The following is a 16200-nucleotide window of genomic DNA, read 5'->3' as shown; positions in this document are numbered from 1 at the left end:
GACTGTGATTATGCCCATCAAAGCCAAATGGGCAGACTCACAGTGCCCCTCCGCTTCTCTGGGGACCCCACACTGTGCCAAGACCACCATAATCTGTTGGGAGCATCAACTTTCTGGATGAGTAGGAGCATCACTCACCCTACTACCATGATGCAATGGAAATATCCACTTAAAAGTATATATTCACTGAATTTTGCTGATCTCTCCCAGTTTGTAGCATGATTTTCCTGAAAACCAAAGGTCATTGCACAGTGAGGGGGGTACTGATGGGATGCCTCCTCCTTCTCCCATTTGCTGCTGAATTACCACTGCTGGATATGAGCAGAGGCATTTGATTCAGCCACAATGAAGCTAATACACTGATGGTGCAAAGGAGTGTGGCAGGGGCGGCCTGAAACCCTAAACTAACAGATGAGTTAATGTTGTATGGTACATCTGCCTCTGCTCTGCAAAGTCCACCATGTCTTCCTTGAGACAGCGAGGCTCAGATGTGAGTGAGGAAAGGCAGGGTGGCGTCGGGCGTGGTGTCATGTGGTGGTGTCTCACTAGAAGGTGGTGGTGCCTGCACAATGGGCTTCTTCAATGGGTGCCTGCACAATGGGCTTCTGCTCCCTGCTCTGAGGGGAGGCAGCTTCCCCAGGCTTCAAGGGAAGGAGGGGGAAAGCTGAGGAGATGATGGTCTTTGTGGAGAGGAAGGAAGAACCGAGCCTAAAATAACCAGTCCTTTGAGTCTTTAGGAGCTTGCTCCTGACTTGAGGGCAAAGGTGGAAAAGGGCCAGGACAGAAATGTGAGAGGTCATACCATCTGGTGGCCTGCTTGCAAACTGGGGACTGCATCCACAACACCCAAACCTCAAAGGGCCCTGATGTCCTTGGGAGAGAGCGGGGGACTTGGCTAGGGAGTTATGTGGCTGCTCCCTGCCTATTGCACTTCCAGGGCTGGCCCTTGTTTCCCTTCTAAAGCCACAGCATGATGCTTTCCACCCTCCCTGCCATATGAGTCTTGTTTTTCAGTTGTCTCCTGTCTCAAATGAGGACAACTGTACAAGGAGGAAGGGAAACAAGAACAAGAAGGAAGATGGAGGAAGATAAAGGAAGATATGGGGAAAGAAAGCATGTCTGCCAGAAAGAGGAGGGAGCCAGTGGGGTTCCTCAGCTAGTGGCTAAAAGCCCAGCATAAATTTGGAGCTGTATTCACACCAGTGTGTGAAGCTGTGAGCCAGGCACATTCCTCTGTGCAGTGGTCAAGGCAGCTCTCAGGGAGTTGGTTCAGGGGGGCAGGGCTCACCTCTCCAAAGTCTGTCTGAGCTGAGCTGACAGACTTGGGAGCAGAAATCTACTTGTTCATCCACTGTTTCTGTGGGCCCAGCAAACTCTGGAGAAGCAACAAAGCTAGCGAAGAAAAGAGACATTTCCTCCTGGCTGGCAGAGGTTATCTTGCACGTATTGGTCTTGAAAGAAAAGGCAGTGTCCCTTTCTTGGCTCTTTCATGGTTAAGGAAAACAACTGGACAGAACTTGTGACGGACAACATCAGCAAAATGGACTGGGCAGCTGGAGGTGAGGAATAGACTTTTCTGGAGCACCCTGTCTATGTCTGATGAACTCTCCCCATTCTTCCCTTGATTGCTTTGCTGTTAAGAATAGATGTGGGCAGGAGGAAGGAACAGGTCTCTGAGATCTTGATTTGCTTTTGCTTAACTTACCCAAAGATGTCTTACAACACTTTTCTCATCAGCCCAAGTCCTAGAGAGGATCCCAAGGGTGGCAGTTTCCTCTTGGAGGAAAGCAGTGGTGGGGGTGATGACAGCAATGTCCTGGGAGGGGATAGCCTGGTCACAGGGCTGCTGGGTGCAGTGCTGCTGGTCATGTGCCTCACTGGGATGGTGGGGAACATCTACACAGTGGCAGTGGCCTCTGGCAGGGTGGCAGGCTGCTCAGCAGGCTCTTTGGGGGTCTACTTGATCAACCTCGCCCTGGCCGACGTCCTGTACCTTTCCACCATCCCCTTTGTGGTTTGCACCTACTTCACCCATGACTGGTTCTTTGGAGATGTGGGTTGCAGGCTTTTGCTCATCCTGGACCTCCTCACCATGCACGCCAGCATCTTCCTCCTGACCGCCATGAGCCTGGAGAGGTGCTGGGCGGTGGCCAAGCCTCTGCGGGGCAGGCGGGCCAGCAGTGCCTGCTGCAAACTGGCCAGCGCCGTCCTCTGGCTCCTCTCTCTCCTGCTCATGGCCCCCATGATGGTGATGACTGAGCTGTGGGAAAGGGACAGCCCCTGCAAGTGCATCTGCATCCCCATCTGGACGCCATCGGCTTTCCGGCTCTACCTGACGGTGCTGCTCACCACCAGCGTCCTGGCACCCGGTGCCGTGCTGGGCATCGTGTATGCCCTCTCCAGGATCTCTGCCACCGTGGTGGCCTGATGGGCTTGCTTCCTCCCATTCTGGGCAGCTGGCCGGGCTGTACCAGGGAGAGGGGCTGGGCATCAGCCCCACTGCCCAGGCCTACCTTAACTTTGGTGTCACCCGCCTGGCCTGTGGCAACAGCTGTGTCAACCCCTTCCTCTACACCCTGCAACCCTGTGTCAACCCCTTCCTCTACACCCTGCTTGCCAGCAGCTGCTGCTGGCGCCATGCCCGCGCTGGGACGGGCGTGGCACAGGCTGCAGCAGCCTCTCCACAGGCTGCGGGAAGCCACAGCATCCCCCTGGCTCTCAGGGAGTGTTGGGGTCTCTGAGGGAAAGCGAGGGGTGAGCAGGCTGGGAACATCTCACCTTTGGCTGGGGTCACGTTGAGAAATAAAAGTGTGTCACCTTCCATGCCAGCATGCAGTGTCTTCCATCAATGTTGTTGCGGTGCTTTCCTCTTTGCATGGCTGCTCATCCTGCTCAGCTGGGCGGGGAGAGTGCTTGTCTCAGGGATCCTGACTTCATCCTCGGATCCTTCAGCTCACATACACCAGCCTCCACCTTGCACAAGGCTGGGGAGTGGGTGGAAGGGAGCAGTCAGCTCCCAGCAGATATGTCTAAATTATATATCTGGGGAACCTTTGCCACCCCTCATTCTCCTTGCTAGCAACGGGCCAAGCCATAACAAAGTCAGGACAACAGTGAGTCATAGATTTCACAAGAACAGTGAGTCACTGCAAGAAACAGCCACGCTAGCAGTAGACCTCACTAAGGTTCATACTCCTGTGGTAAAGCTACCACTGAACTCTCTTCAAGAAACCGTCGCAAAAAAATCTTTGAAGAATCTAAGGAAAGATTGCCAAGTGCAATTAAGAGGCCTTGCGGGATTCCCCTGTAGTACAGCCCAGGGAGTCCAGTACATCTGCTCAGCTTTCAAGAGGAAGCTGCAAGGAGAGAGCTCTCTTCTGTGTCCATCATGATAGTTCATGGCACCCTCACCAGCCCTGCTGTGGTCGAGGGCAATACCCAATTCCCTGGCCTACCAAATGTACCCCAGTCTGCCAGACTGTGTCAACACCACTGTACAAACTGAGCCGGGTCTCTTGCCTTGAGACCATCTTGCCTAGCATGGCCCATTTACATACTGCTGAACTTCTCCAAAAAGGATGGCTTCATCCTTATCACACCATGGGAAGTGTCCCAGGCTATGCTGTCCCACTGCCATGCCTATGCATAAGGTGAAATGCTAGATGTCATGTTTACAATTGTAGATGTAGCCCTAAAAAGAGTGTGATGTGATCATCCAAAGCAGATGGGCTTTGAGCAATACAGGACTTCAAGAGACATCCAGCTGCAGAGCCTCAAGTTGCTTGCACACCCCAAGTGCCCCACCTTTCAGGTAAGCTCTCATTTTTCTTCCTTCTCAGACTCACAACTCCTAGCAGCCCAACCTCTCTCTGCATGGGTATCCAGGACACAGGACCTGGCAGAGCCTCATGAATTATGAAATAAGAATGGCAGGTACAGCTGCTGCAGGGGAAAGTCCCTGTTCTCCAGCTGCTCTGGAGACTGCTTAATGTAAGGAATTAGCCCAGCCAGGCCTGCAGGGAATCCTGTAGTACATCAAATTGTTAGTGCTTTGTGTTGCTTGTGGCCAAGTCTTTCATCCCAGACCAACGTGGTAACTGCTGTGCACTGTGGAAAGGGCAGATCCCACCTTTCCTACACCCACTGAGCACAGCATGCTCATCAGCAGCACCAAGGCAGAATTAGACTGAGAGAGACCCCAAGGCAGCTATGCAGTAACATCAAACACGCCTGACTGCCTCAGACTTCTCAGAGTCTAGCCTCAGTTTCGACTGAGAACTGCTCAGGTTCATTTGGCCAAGTAAAATTGAGCAAAAGCACAGAACACACATCCTTAGAATCCCACACTCCAGCTGGACATTGCTGCCTCCCTCAGCTCTGGATGGAACAGCCAAAGCACAAGGGGCAGAATAAAACCAGACACCTCCACATTTCTGCCCTCCTGTGCCATAGCACAACACTTTGTGCTCCAGCAGTTACTGGAAGAAAGGATTTGGATGAGGAACTCTCTACATGCTCTGCCACACCCAGCAAGGCATCTTTCCTACCACCTCCATACAGCAGTTAGAGGTGCCAAGCAGACATAGGAGTGGAACCAGCCTCTACAGAAGGCTGCAGCCAAAACTAGTGCAGTTGAGGACTTTGCCCTCATTCCATGCCCCACTAGGCTCACCTAGCACAGCCACTCAGTGCTGTGCTTAGTTTAGGTAATTTATTCGGGCAGTATAAGGTGCCAGTCTAGACCTCAAGAGCAGGTGACCTCACTTAAAATGATGCTTTTGCTCTCGCCTGAGTGATAATTAGCCCCAGTGCCTCCTTCTGCAACTGTCCTTGGACTTTCAACCTTCTGACTTCCCAGGCTTTTAACCTTCATTCTCTTCACCATCCATGACTTTCAAGGACCAAGGCTGAGACAATTGCACCCACTTATGGTACTCAAACAAAACTGGCTACCCCTATCCACCTACTCCCAGCAAGGTGCCCAGCCCATGAGGACTCGCAATATTAAACAGATGAGATTTTGACACTTAGTACACCAAAACTCTTATTTATTGATTGCTTTTTCTGTATCTTTGAGATGGAGGTATCAGAGGAAGTTATTCCCAGCTGAGGGACTGGAGTGTGAAGTCCCCTTGTGTATCAAGGTAGTCAAAGACAGAGAGGTTAAGCCGGTTAGGGAACGTGAACTGGTGGCCTGGCAGGTGGACTGTCACATCACTTTGGTTGACAGCAAAAGTGATCTGCAAGGCAAATGGAAAAGTTAGAGAAAGTTTCCTCGAGCCTCTGCAGCACTGCTGTGCCACCCTCTGCTTCACAGGGTGAACAAGCTCAGTAGAATAACCTGCTCATCAACAGCACGAGTGTTATTCTAGTCTCCCAAGAGATGCCCATTCCCTGCTCTGTTCAATAATAACGTCTTTGAGCCAGATAGAGCTTAAACATTTGATCACCACCCTCCATCAGAGCTCAGAGCCCTGAGTGGTGGCACTGGCCAAGCAGGAGAAGCCAGCCACCTTCTGTACAGACAGCCCTGAGACAGCCCTTGCAGCTGAGTGTCCTGTGCCAAATGCTCTCCTTTCACCAGAGCATGTACAGAGTGTGTATATATATATATATATATATATATATATATATATATATATATATATGCATGCCTCACCTCTGCTGTGCCCCCTCTCTGGAAAGGAAAGACAGATTCCCTGTGCTCTGCACCCCACTCTTCCACCTTCTTTGAGTTGCATACGATGGTGTTCACATCGCCATGGGCATCAAAACGGGGATTGAAGTGAAGTCCAAGGAGGGTAGCATCCTTGCCCAGATTCAACACAAAGCTGCAGAGAAAAAAAAAAAAAGCACAGACATCAATACAGCTAAAAAAAAAAAAAAAAAGTCAATACTATAGTAACATGTTTCTCATTACCATGAGCATCCCTTGGTCTGTTTCTTCAAGCCCAGCTGAGGGTAACCTAAGAGAAACCTTTAGCTAAACTACACAGCTTCCTTAAAAAGATGGTACTGTGGCAGTAAGGGGCTCTTTTCTGGGGTGATAGGCTCCAGAGTGCCATCCCTGGAAGAGATACCAGTTCCTCAAACTTTTAACAAGAGAGGGGTTCAGTACACAGTGCCCTGAACAGTGTTATCATACATCTAAACCAATTCCCAAGAGTCAGTTGCTTTCCATAGATTTCCATTCAGTCCTGAACAGTTAGCTAGTGCTGCATCCTGCCTGACAGCCACTGCCTTCTCTCCATCCTGCAGGCTGCTGAAATAAATACCATGTCATTAGCTATCCCAAAGTATCTGCAGTGGCAGTGGGAGGAAGTTTCCTAGCCTAGTGTCCACCTTGCCTGCAGGCCTCTCACCCAGATGAAAAGAGGCATATTTGGCAAGAAAAACCCTGGGAGGCTTCACTCAGACAGTATCAAACTTCAAAGGCACTGGGAAGAGCTGGGACATGTTTCCTGGAACACCACTAGTTCTGGTACAGCAGCTACAGGCTCCACCTTACCTGCAAAGTGCCATCCCCAGCCACAGACCTGCACAAGGGCTGGGGGCTGCTGCAGAGGCTTTGCTGGGAAACCCAGCCACCTGGCCCCTGCCCATTTAGGGGTACACTTCCACTTCAGCCCACCTGCCTGCTCACCACCTTTCTTCCTTCTTTCCTAACCACCATGTGAGGGGAAAATCTACTGGGGCATTATAAATATCCCTACTCCTGGCCATCTTCGTGCAGGGGAGAGGATGTGGTGGGGCAGATGTCTCAAAACAAATCTCAGTATAGACACAGCTTCCATTTCCTTCACCCTGCACTAGAGAGGATGTGGTCACTGCCAGCGTGTGCAGTTGGAACTTCACATCTGCTTTAGCTTAGCCCCTTGGCAGCACAGTGCCTGCAATGTGCATTAGGTGATGACTCACTGGAAGCACTGCTGGTGTTAACCCCTTCTCCTCTTCCACCCAAGAGACAGAGTCCTTTTGCCACCACCTTTTGCAGACTCTAGTGCAGTGCCCTGGCTGTGCCTGGGCAGCACAGCACAACTCACCTCTTGGCATTTGGTGCAATTTTCCCCTTGACAGTGAGGCGCTGGCCAGGCTTGAGACCCAAGTTGGTGCATACTGGTCCCTGGGGAACATGGAAGCAGAGACATTAGCTCAGTACCTGCTGGCTCACTTGGTCTGACTTGGCTGCTTTCCCTGCTGCCTTTCAAGACAGGCTTTGCTTTGGACCATGGAGAAACAGGGAAGCTCCCTTGCCCTAGGGCATTGTAGCAAGGACATCCCAGAGAAGTTCTCCCAATCACATGGTACATTTGATTGGAGTTCGATTTCCTAATCTTCCTCCTGCTGCTCTCATCAACGTATCTGTATTTCACAGCAGTGAAGGGTAAGTACATTCCAATCACACCCACCCCATCCCAAACACACCCATGTGCCTTGTGGGTCTTGTGTCATCCCACACATATCTGTCTGGGATGGATGGCAGGGATGGAGACTAGTTCATGTTTGAACTTCAAGCCTTGACTAGGTCCAAGGACTCAGACACCTTGCTTTCCATCTCCCAATGGCTTGAGCTTTTGTTTAATGTAGGCTCAGTATGTGCAAGAACATTCTTCTGCTTCACAGAAATACTTTCCCCCCACCTTCTCTCTAGGAGGACCAAAGCATCCTGGAAAGCCCATATGTACTCATTTTTTCATCACAGCAGAGCCAAGACCTCAAGAATACTGAAAATCTTTTCTTATTCCATCTTAAAAAAATAAGCTTGCTCTTGGGATCATCTCTGCTCTCAGCCTAATGAAAGGCAAATCAAAGAAATGCAATCACTCTTCTGACATATGCATCTCCCTAGCAGTCACAGAATAGTTAGGACTGGAAGGGACCTTGGAGATCAAGTCCAACCCCCCTACTAAAGTAGGTTCATGTAGAGCAGGTTGCAGTGCCATGTCCAGGTGGCTTTTGAATACCTCCTGAGCAGCAAACCCCACAACCTCTCTGGGCAGTCTGTTCCAGTGCGCTGTTACCCTCACAATGAGGAAGTTTTTCCTTGTATTCAACTATAACTCCCTTCATTTCAGTTTGTGCCTCATGCCCCTTCTCCTGTTGCTGGGCAACTCTGTAAAGAGTCTGGCCCCATGCTCTTGATACCTGCTCTTAAGATAACCTCTCTAACTTCTTAAGATATTTGAACATAGTCCTTGACATTCACATTCCTTACTTCTGTAAGTCACATTCCTTCCGAAAAAGAGAAGATTAACAATTCAATGACTCATGAAAACCTCAGCAGAAAGCAAGCAGCAAGGCTGCCCAGAGAAGATGCTCAGACAGCAATAAATGCTACTGCAGCAGCTTCTCCAGGGTAGAGCTGCAGTAAAACAGGTTACCCCAGTTTAGCACTCAACCCAGCGAGGATCCCCACACACACTGCCCCAAAGGGATCCTACAGGAAAAAAGAACCACTGCTGCCAGAACACAAAACAGCAGCCAGCCCTCTGTAGTGGATGCAGCAGGGATGGGTCCTAACCAGTAGCAGGCACCCAACTCTAACAGACCCTCCGACACTGGGGCTGATGTGCAGGCTAGCACAAGCCACCCTCACACCCAGCCAACACAGCCCCACCTCCAGCTAAGCTGCCCCATCCCTTTCTCTACTCACGCAAGACATGGTGCTGCTCTGCAGGGTAGCGTTCCTCTCCACCGAAGTGCAAGAGTCCCAGGCGAGTAGCTCCTAGAGCCCCACCCTTGCCTTTAAATAGATGGAGAGCTGAGTGGTCCCGGCCCTTCTCCACCCCATGCACCAATGAGAAGGGCAGCAGGAATTGGTTTTGGGAGGAGGGAGGGTCTATTAGACAGAGCTGCCTCCTCCCACACTCACCCAGCCTCCTCTCCAGGATGCTGAACACAGCCCTTCCAAGCAGGCTGTGGGCCACTCCAGGAGGAGATCCAGCTTTATGTGGCCGTGAATCCAATGGAAAATAGTTTTACAATGAATGCTTTATTATCCAAGGCTTTTATCCCACATGGAAAATGGTCATACGGATCAAGACTTGGCGGGAAGGGTCTGTAATGAGGGCGGGGCTCTTCAGCTCCAGTTAAATCAGGAGTAGAAGAAATGTCGCTGATCACACGTACTGCCTAAGAAACTCTTTGTAGTCCAGGTGAAACCCCAGTAACAGAGGACTGGAGCTGCATCCAGGGTCACCTGGCTGCACTATGAATCCTTTCTGTCCCCAGAGACTGCCCAGCTGCTAACACACACTCGTGTAGGTATGGAAACCAAAGGAGAGAAAACAGTCCTTTTTCTACAGAACCCATAGGCACCTTCAAAACTGTACACTTCATCTTGGCTGCAGGGCAGAGTAAGCCAGCAGGAAGCTGCCTTGGAAAGCTGGAAAGAAATTATCTGGGAAAGCACCATACCTGTCTCTTGCTTCTACCCTGAATACAGCTAGGGGCCTGAGGAAGAAGGGGAAGGGGGCAAAATGCTTCTATCACAATAAGCCATGGGATCTATATGTCTTTTATCTGCCTCTGTGTTCTCTTTGTGGCAAGTATGATTCACTGGGTGAAAGGATTCCTTTGGAAAAAGTTACCCAATTACTACATGGCTCAACTTTAATTACACTGAAAGAGAAGGGAAAAATTCAGGCAGTGAGCCAAGCCTGGGGCTTAGAGCTCTCCTTGTCTTGCATATTTGTCTCTAAATCACAAGACGCTCTGTGATTTCCTTAAGAGGCCCAGAACTGAAACTCTCTGAAACAATTTTTTCTTCCATGACTCTGAGGCCCATCAGTTCCCTCTCTGCTGAGAATGTGAGAGTCTCCAGCCCTGTTACCCCCTCCAGTATGACCCCTGAGGATGGCACTACTGAGTATTTCCAGCTGGTGCCATCAATGCCAGCAGAGGTAGCAGGGAGACCCTCTTGCCTGCTTGTTGGAGAGGGCAGAAACAGGCTCCAGACTTTGGCCAGGTTGCTGATCACTCCGTGACACAAGAGGGCAAAATAATGGCCAAAGTGGTCTTCTCTGCTCTGACATGCCTGCTCCCCCTTTCTCCTTCTGGTCACTTACCTTGGGGTTCAGTCTTGAGCCTGATCAAGGGATCATGTGGTGGAGGACAAGAAGTACTCCATATGAGGAGGAGAAAAAGTAAATAGAATCTGCATCCTTCTACTTGGGATGTGTGTGTTATTAAATCAATTCCTTTCAAATCCAAAGTTTTGTGAGACTAAACCCCAGGCATCTCTCCAAGTACTTGAGCTGCTGCTGGAGCCATGGTCTGGGGGGCGGGACTGGTGGAGGCTGTTGGATGGGGAAGGGAAATGTGTAAATATTTGCTCTCTTGGAGACGGAGGTAGAGGGGGCCTTTTAAAAGCTATGGGGTAAGTTCTGTGTTTTCTGCAGCATTTCTGGCAGCTGGGAACTGTGACCAAGCCTTAGCAGCCTCCAGGTCCTTGAGTTATGTCTGTCTAGGGACTTTCCTCCAAATGCTGCTGTGGAGATTAGAGACCAGCTAATGGCTAAGAGACAATGAAGAAGGGGCTGCCATTCAAAAGCAGGTGCTTAAAGAGCTATTCGCATCAAGGAAATTCAGGTTTCAGGCTTGAGTCTAGCTCGGGCAGCCTGTATTTGTCTGATAGAAGTCCAGATGTCTCTACTGACTTTCATGAAACCTTGAATTAAATGGCATTAGCAGAACAGGCTAATACCACAGGCAAGGGGGCCATGGGGTGTCCCATCGCCTGCAGGCCATGGGCCACCACCATCCAAACAATGTCACGTCTGCATTCCTGTTGGAGACATGATGATGAGATGACAAGCTCTAAAGCTCCAGCATCAGCATCCTTACAAGGGATGGCTAAAGTGAGGGGAGGAAAGGTCCCTGCTCACCCTAGTGTCACACCAGGCAGGGATGGTGTCCCTAGGTGTACTGACACCTACTCCACCACACTGGAGACACAGAGGTGCTTGCATGTGATTTTCAGGAGTAATGTGGTGTAGGAAGAGTCACTGTAGATTGAGAAGAGTAGAGCCAGACTCTTTAGAGCTGGCAATCTTCACCACCTGTCACCTCCTTTTTTATCAGTGTGCAGTGGGCCAGCCAGGGGATGTGCCAGCAGTTTAGCAGCCCATGTAATCTGCAAAGGATGCAGATGAGGAAGATGAGGTCAGATCACAACAGACTTTGGTGTCGTGGGCTGTGTGGGAACTCTACACTGGGACAGGGCTCTTCTTCTCCACCATTTCTGCCTCTCCTCACCAGCAAAGCTCTCCTACATTACATTTTAAATCCTAGCTTTGTATTAGAAGGAGAGTCACTGATCTGCATTGTAACTTGGGGAGCAAAGGTCTTCTTTGCTCAGTCCAAAGGGAGTGAGTGATTATGATGCTGTCGCTTCAAACATTGCTCTTGTCCATGCCAAACACTTGGCCAGAGGGAGTAATGAGTTTGGAGAGAGGAGTAATGACTGTGGGATATGACTTCAGCAGTGCCTCACCTCTGGTTATGAAGGTGAGGCAGGTGATGTTTGCATCTGCACTTGCTTTCTGCAAAGTGGGGTTGTGTCCTGGACAGGACGGGGCCCGGAAAAGGGAGTGTAGAAGAGCCAGCTGCCATGACAGGGACTGACCAAATTCACAGACAACACAGATATCCAAGCCCAGGCATCACAGCAAAGACCCCATCAGGAAGGTACTATGCTAGGTTAGGCACCTCACTCAGGTCCTGATAATGGGCATCTCCAGTGTGGCCTGTGCTTCAGTCACCTGCCTCCTGGGAGCAGTTTGCTAATCTCTTGCTAGCCTTTCCTTGCACAATCTGCTCACTCTCCTTAGAAAGTGCAAATTGCCTTTGTGAGTAATCTCAGACAGTCCTTGAGCTTTTAATGCCTTTGGGGCCTGAACCCATCCCCCAGTGCTGGCTGTGACCCAGCATTCCCATCCAAGGGGCCAGACATCATTATCTGTCCCTAGGGCTGCACAGGGTGCTCATTGTGACTCTTCTCTCAGGGCCTCAGCCTTCTTCCCGCACTCTCCTTGGCACTCAAAGAGCCCAGGCTGATCTCTCTATGCTGAGATGGCACGTTTTCTTGAGATCACAGCCTCCCTCATGGACATCCTCACACCTCCCAACCTCCAAGCTGTAATACACTTTAGGTTGCAGAGGGAAACATGATTGCTAAAAGAGAGTTTCACCATTGCGAGTAGCTTTGATTTAGAGCGTGCCTTCTGGTCTAGCTGATAGGCACTGGTATGCCTCAGCATACCCAGACTGCTCCTGCGGTCTGAGGGCTGGAGTCCAGCTAGTGCAAGCTGTGGGGTTGAGTTGGAGCACCAGGCTGAGCCAAGGGGTGGCTCTAAACAAGGTGGTTTGGCAGCTGCCAAAGGAGAGGCCCAGTCAGGCAAGTGTCTGAAGCAAAAGAGGGAAGATCTGCCCCAGATCTTCTTGTGAGGGATGCAGCAATAGATGGGGCATCCTGAGTGATGACAGGGGAGGAATGGGAAAGGGCCTGGCTGAGAAGCCTGGGACCAAAGCCTGCTGGCACACTGTGCTCTTCATCTGGCAAAAGCCTGTTTTGGCTGCAGTTACTCTTGCAGTGATTTGCAACACCTTTTCACAGGGAGAGAGCCTTTGTACCTGTTCAGCCACTTCGTGTCATGTGGCCTGTGGTATTTTAAACTAAGAACTAGGTGTGCTAAACACAGATTTATTATGTTGCGGACACAGAGCCTCACATCAAGAATGAGCCACAGCAGCATCGCCGAAGCTTTGACTGCTGAAACATTTCCAACCACATCCAATTTCCTGGATTAGGAGCCGTCTGTGAGGCTCCAACTCCTGCTGACTCCAGAATCTCTGCTTTCATTAAATCAGTATGGAAATATGTTCCCAAGTGGTGAAGATAATCCTGCAAATGTTATCAAAGTGTACCTGGACAAGTGATTTATCTGGGCGAGCCTGATGTTACAGCTTGGGGAAGCAGGAATGACTCCTTGTGCTAATGATGCTGTGTTAGACACACCTCTAAGTGCATCCTAAGAGGTTCCCAATTCCATGCTCCCCACCTCCTCCCCTGCACCTCTGGCTGCTCACACTGTACTCTATCTTGCCTTTTAGGGTTCAAAGTCTGTGGTCTTTACAACGCTTGGTGGGGAAAGGAGTGCTCCTGATCTGCCAGTGGGGTGGTATCCCTGTGGCTGTGGGATGGACACAGCACCCTGGCCAGGGAGGCAGGGAGGGAGCTCGGTGCTGGGTTGTGGCCATAGGCAACATGGATCAGCCTGTGTTAGCCCACGGAGGTGGCTGGCCCAAGCTGTTCAAGTGCCCTTCTGGCATGTGAGATCAGCCAGGAGACACCCACTGATGAGGGTTAACTCCTCTGTCTGCTAGGGTGACAGGAAGCAGGACTCCTCACCTGACCATGCTGGAAATACTGACAGCACAGCAAAAAAGCCTTTGGTTACCTTGGACGTGAAGGATCCTGACTTCAAGGCTGGACCACCACCGGCGTTAGCAGGTCTTTAATCCCAGCCAGGCAGTGACTGGTCGGGAAGGCTCCAGGCCATCTGCTCTTCAGTTTAAGGGTGCTTGGCCCAGGGCAGCACAGCAAAGGCAAGTCAAGGAGGAATGCTTCAGGAAAGCACGTTCTTGGTTTTGACACAGAGAGATTGCTCACAGTGACATAGCCTGGACCAGGGGGTTGCTGCATGTAGAGTATTTCCAAGAGCTACAAATGCAGGTTAAGCGAAGTCTGGCAATTGCTACTGAGCCGGAGGGGAACAGCAAACTGGGGAGAGCTGGACAGTGAATGGAGCAAGTCTTAAGTTCTGCTGTAAACAAAGTACAATTAGGGACCTCATACAACTCTGACTTCAAAGCCAATAATATTTTTCTTATTTAAAAAAGTGCAAAATCAACTTCTGTCCAGTCGCATGAATTTCCAATTTTCTTCAAATAAATCAAGTCAAAGAAACAGACGGAAAGGTAAAGATAGAAGTGAAAATGAGTTGGGGTGCAGCATGTGTTGTTCAGGTTGTGCAGACACTGAAGTCAAGGCTTCAAACCTAACCTGTAAGAAATGACAAATTTTGAAAGCAGGGCTGCAAGGTCAGCAAACACTGACTGTAGAGGGGAAGACATTGCCACAGCTTGTCTGGATGTTGGCTAATGACTTCCAGAGGGCCTGCAACATAAGTCTCACACTACTGCTGCAGGACTCAAAGGTATAATTGTGCTAAAATATGATGCCAAGAATTATTCCTGTGCTGCTCCTTAGTGCTGGGAGTTCAAGGGCAAGGAAATGTAGCTCCACGCATGAGGTCAGATGTTTCATCACAGGTGTGCTGGAGCAGGAGAGCTGCTGGCTATTGCCTGACTGTGGCCACTGGCTCTGCACTGCTGCAATCCCCAAATTGGTGTCCTTGAGGTGCCTTAGAAATTTGCCATTTATTGAGCATATTTCAAACCTGAAAACAACTTGCTGGGACATGGCATATTCACTGTCTCATTTTTTGTCTTTTTTTAAAGTGACTTTTGAGATGTGCTGGGCAGAAGTTTGTTTGCTGTACTTAATATGCAAATTGTAAGTGGATGCTGTGTTTGAACATGTTGCAGCAACCCAGGTGCTGGTTTCAGGTCTTCCAACAAATAGTGCTCAGGAGAAGTATGTTCATGGAACACAGGCACGTCCTCCTCCAACACCCTTGAGACCGAAACTCAGCTGCATGCCATTTTTCAGCAAGCAATGTGTGTAAAAGTTTGTGTGGAATGATAATCCCAAAGAAAAGTGTTGCCGTGAGGAGGCTTTGCTGCCAGGAATGTCAAGAAGCCTGAAAACACCTGTTTGGTATTTTTTTATGTGTATGGGAAATAGTACCTAGGGTATGGGCTGTGATGTTAGTCTCCACACGTCAGAAATAGCAGCAGAGATGCTCAGATGAGACCATCAGGGAGTCTGAGCACATCAGGTTTTACTCCCTGAGACAAACCCTGCTCAGGCCATTGCATCTACTTTGGCAAATGCATTCATCTGCAGCCAGCCCACGAGCCAGTATTAGGGGCACATTTCGTGCTTGGAGAGCCTCCAAAGCACATGGGACCACAAGGCATCAACACAGCTGAACAGAAGCCAAGGCAGGCAAAAGACCAGCTTGGCCTTCCAAAGGGAAATGGGGCCCACCAGACAGCAAGGGCTGGAGAAAACAGAATTGCATTGAGCAGACATGCAGCTGCTCTCCCTGGGGGTCCTGTGGGTGGCACAGCTCATCATTCCCCAACATGGATGAATTCTTCTGTCAGGGACAGAGCTGCTGCAGCCTGGAACAGCTTGACTGGGCATCCTGAGTCCCCCTAAATGTCCTTGGGGGTTTCAGTAATGTGTGCCATCCTTCACTTGGTGCCCCATTTAGGTGTCAATGAGCTCTGTTAGGCAGCTGCTGCCTGCCACCCCAGAGCCAGCTGGAACAATTACTCTGGTAAGCTGTCTCTTATCTGCCAGGATCAGCTGCTGAAATGGGAGGGTTTTTCAGCAGGGCTTGGCACTCTCATTTCCCTGAGGCTTACACTATTGAGGGGGAGAAAGTGCAGGGTGCTTTCTGATGCTGTCACAGTTTGGAGGCTGTGGAAAGCACTGGGATGTGTCATTCTCTGCCATGCTGCTGGTTCCCACTCCCTTGCAAGGGGGTCCAGACACCCTTGAGGCTGGTGGGCACACACACATCACTGCTGTGGTGAGGCTGTGTTGCTCTTTTGGGAGTTTTTGCAAGTGGATCCTTCCAAAGAAGCCCTTTGCAGAACCGTCTCTGCTGCTGCCACCAAGAACATCCACCCATCATCATGTCCCACATAAGGGCCTGCTCTCCCTCACCCCTGGCTTCTCCAGCTTCCTTTGCATCCTGGGCAGAGAGCAGGTGCTGAAGCAGCCCACCAACACCTAAGCTTGGCTTTGCCAGCCTGCAGCACCTGGGAAGAGCTGACCTTTAGTGCTCAATCCACTCCAGGAAACTGTCCACACCTCATGCAAAAGACAGGATTTACGCTGGGGACCTCCTTGGTTCCCTCCTAGAGATCCTGAGCTTGGGGCAGGTTCACAGCAGCAGCTGTGGTAATGCAGGTCATTTTGTCAGGAGCATGAGCTCACACACCCCCAGCACTGGCAGCACAGACATATTCTCCCTCCCTTCTGCCCTGTGTTCCTGGGCAGAA

The 16200-nt window shown here is 50.4% G+C and overlaps 1 protein-coding gene and 1 pseudogene across 2 annotated transcripts; one reads left to right on the top strand and one right to left on the bottom strand.

The window, feature by feature from the left end:
• Positions 1-182: 182 nt before the first annotated feature.
• LOC110483828 (urotensin-2 receptor-like) lies at positions 183-3101 on the top strand (annotated as a pseudogene). The gene has a single exon (XR_014952015.1). The product of XR_014952015.1 is annotated as a urotensin-2 receptor-like (transcript).
• Positions 3102-5031: 1930 nt separating this feature from the next.
• On the bottom strand, positions 5032-8721 carry LGALS1 (galectin 1). Its single transcript, XM_021554016.4, has 4 exons — positions 8654-8721; positions 7044-7123; positions 5660-5831; positions 5032-5240 (listed from the first exon to the last, which is right to left on the bottom strand). The coding sequence occupies exons 1-4, from the start codon at positions 8660-8662 to the stop codon at positions 5097-5099; spliced, it is 405 nt and encodes a 134-aa protein (XP_021409691.3). The 5' UTR covers positions 8663-8721; the 3' UTR covers positions 5032-5096.
• Positions 8722-16200: the final 7479 nt, after the last annotated feature.

This window comes from Lonchura striata, chromosome 1A (assembly GCF_050655825.1).
Source record: "Lonchura striata isolate lonStrDom1 chromosome 1A, ASM5065582v1, whole genome shotgun sequence".
Taxonomy (NCBI): domain Eukaryota; kingdom Metazoa; phylum Chordata; class Aves; order Passeriformes; family Estrildidae; genus Lonchura; species Lonchura striata.
Note: the sequence above shows the minus strand (reverse complement) of the source record. Positions and strands in the feature narration are given on the sequence as shown.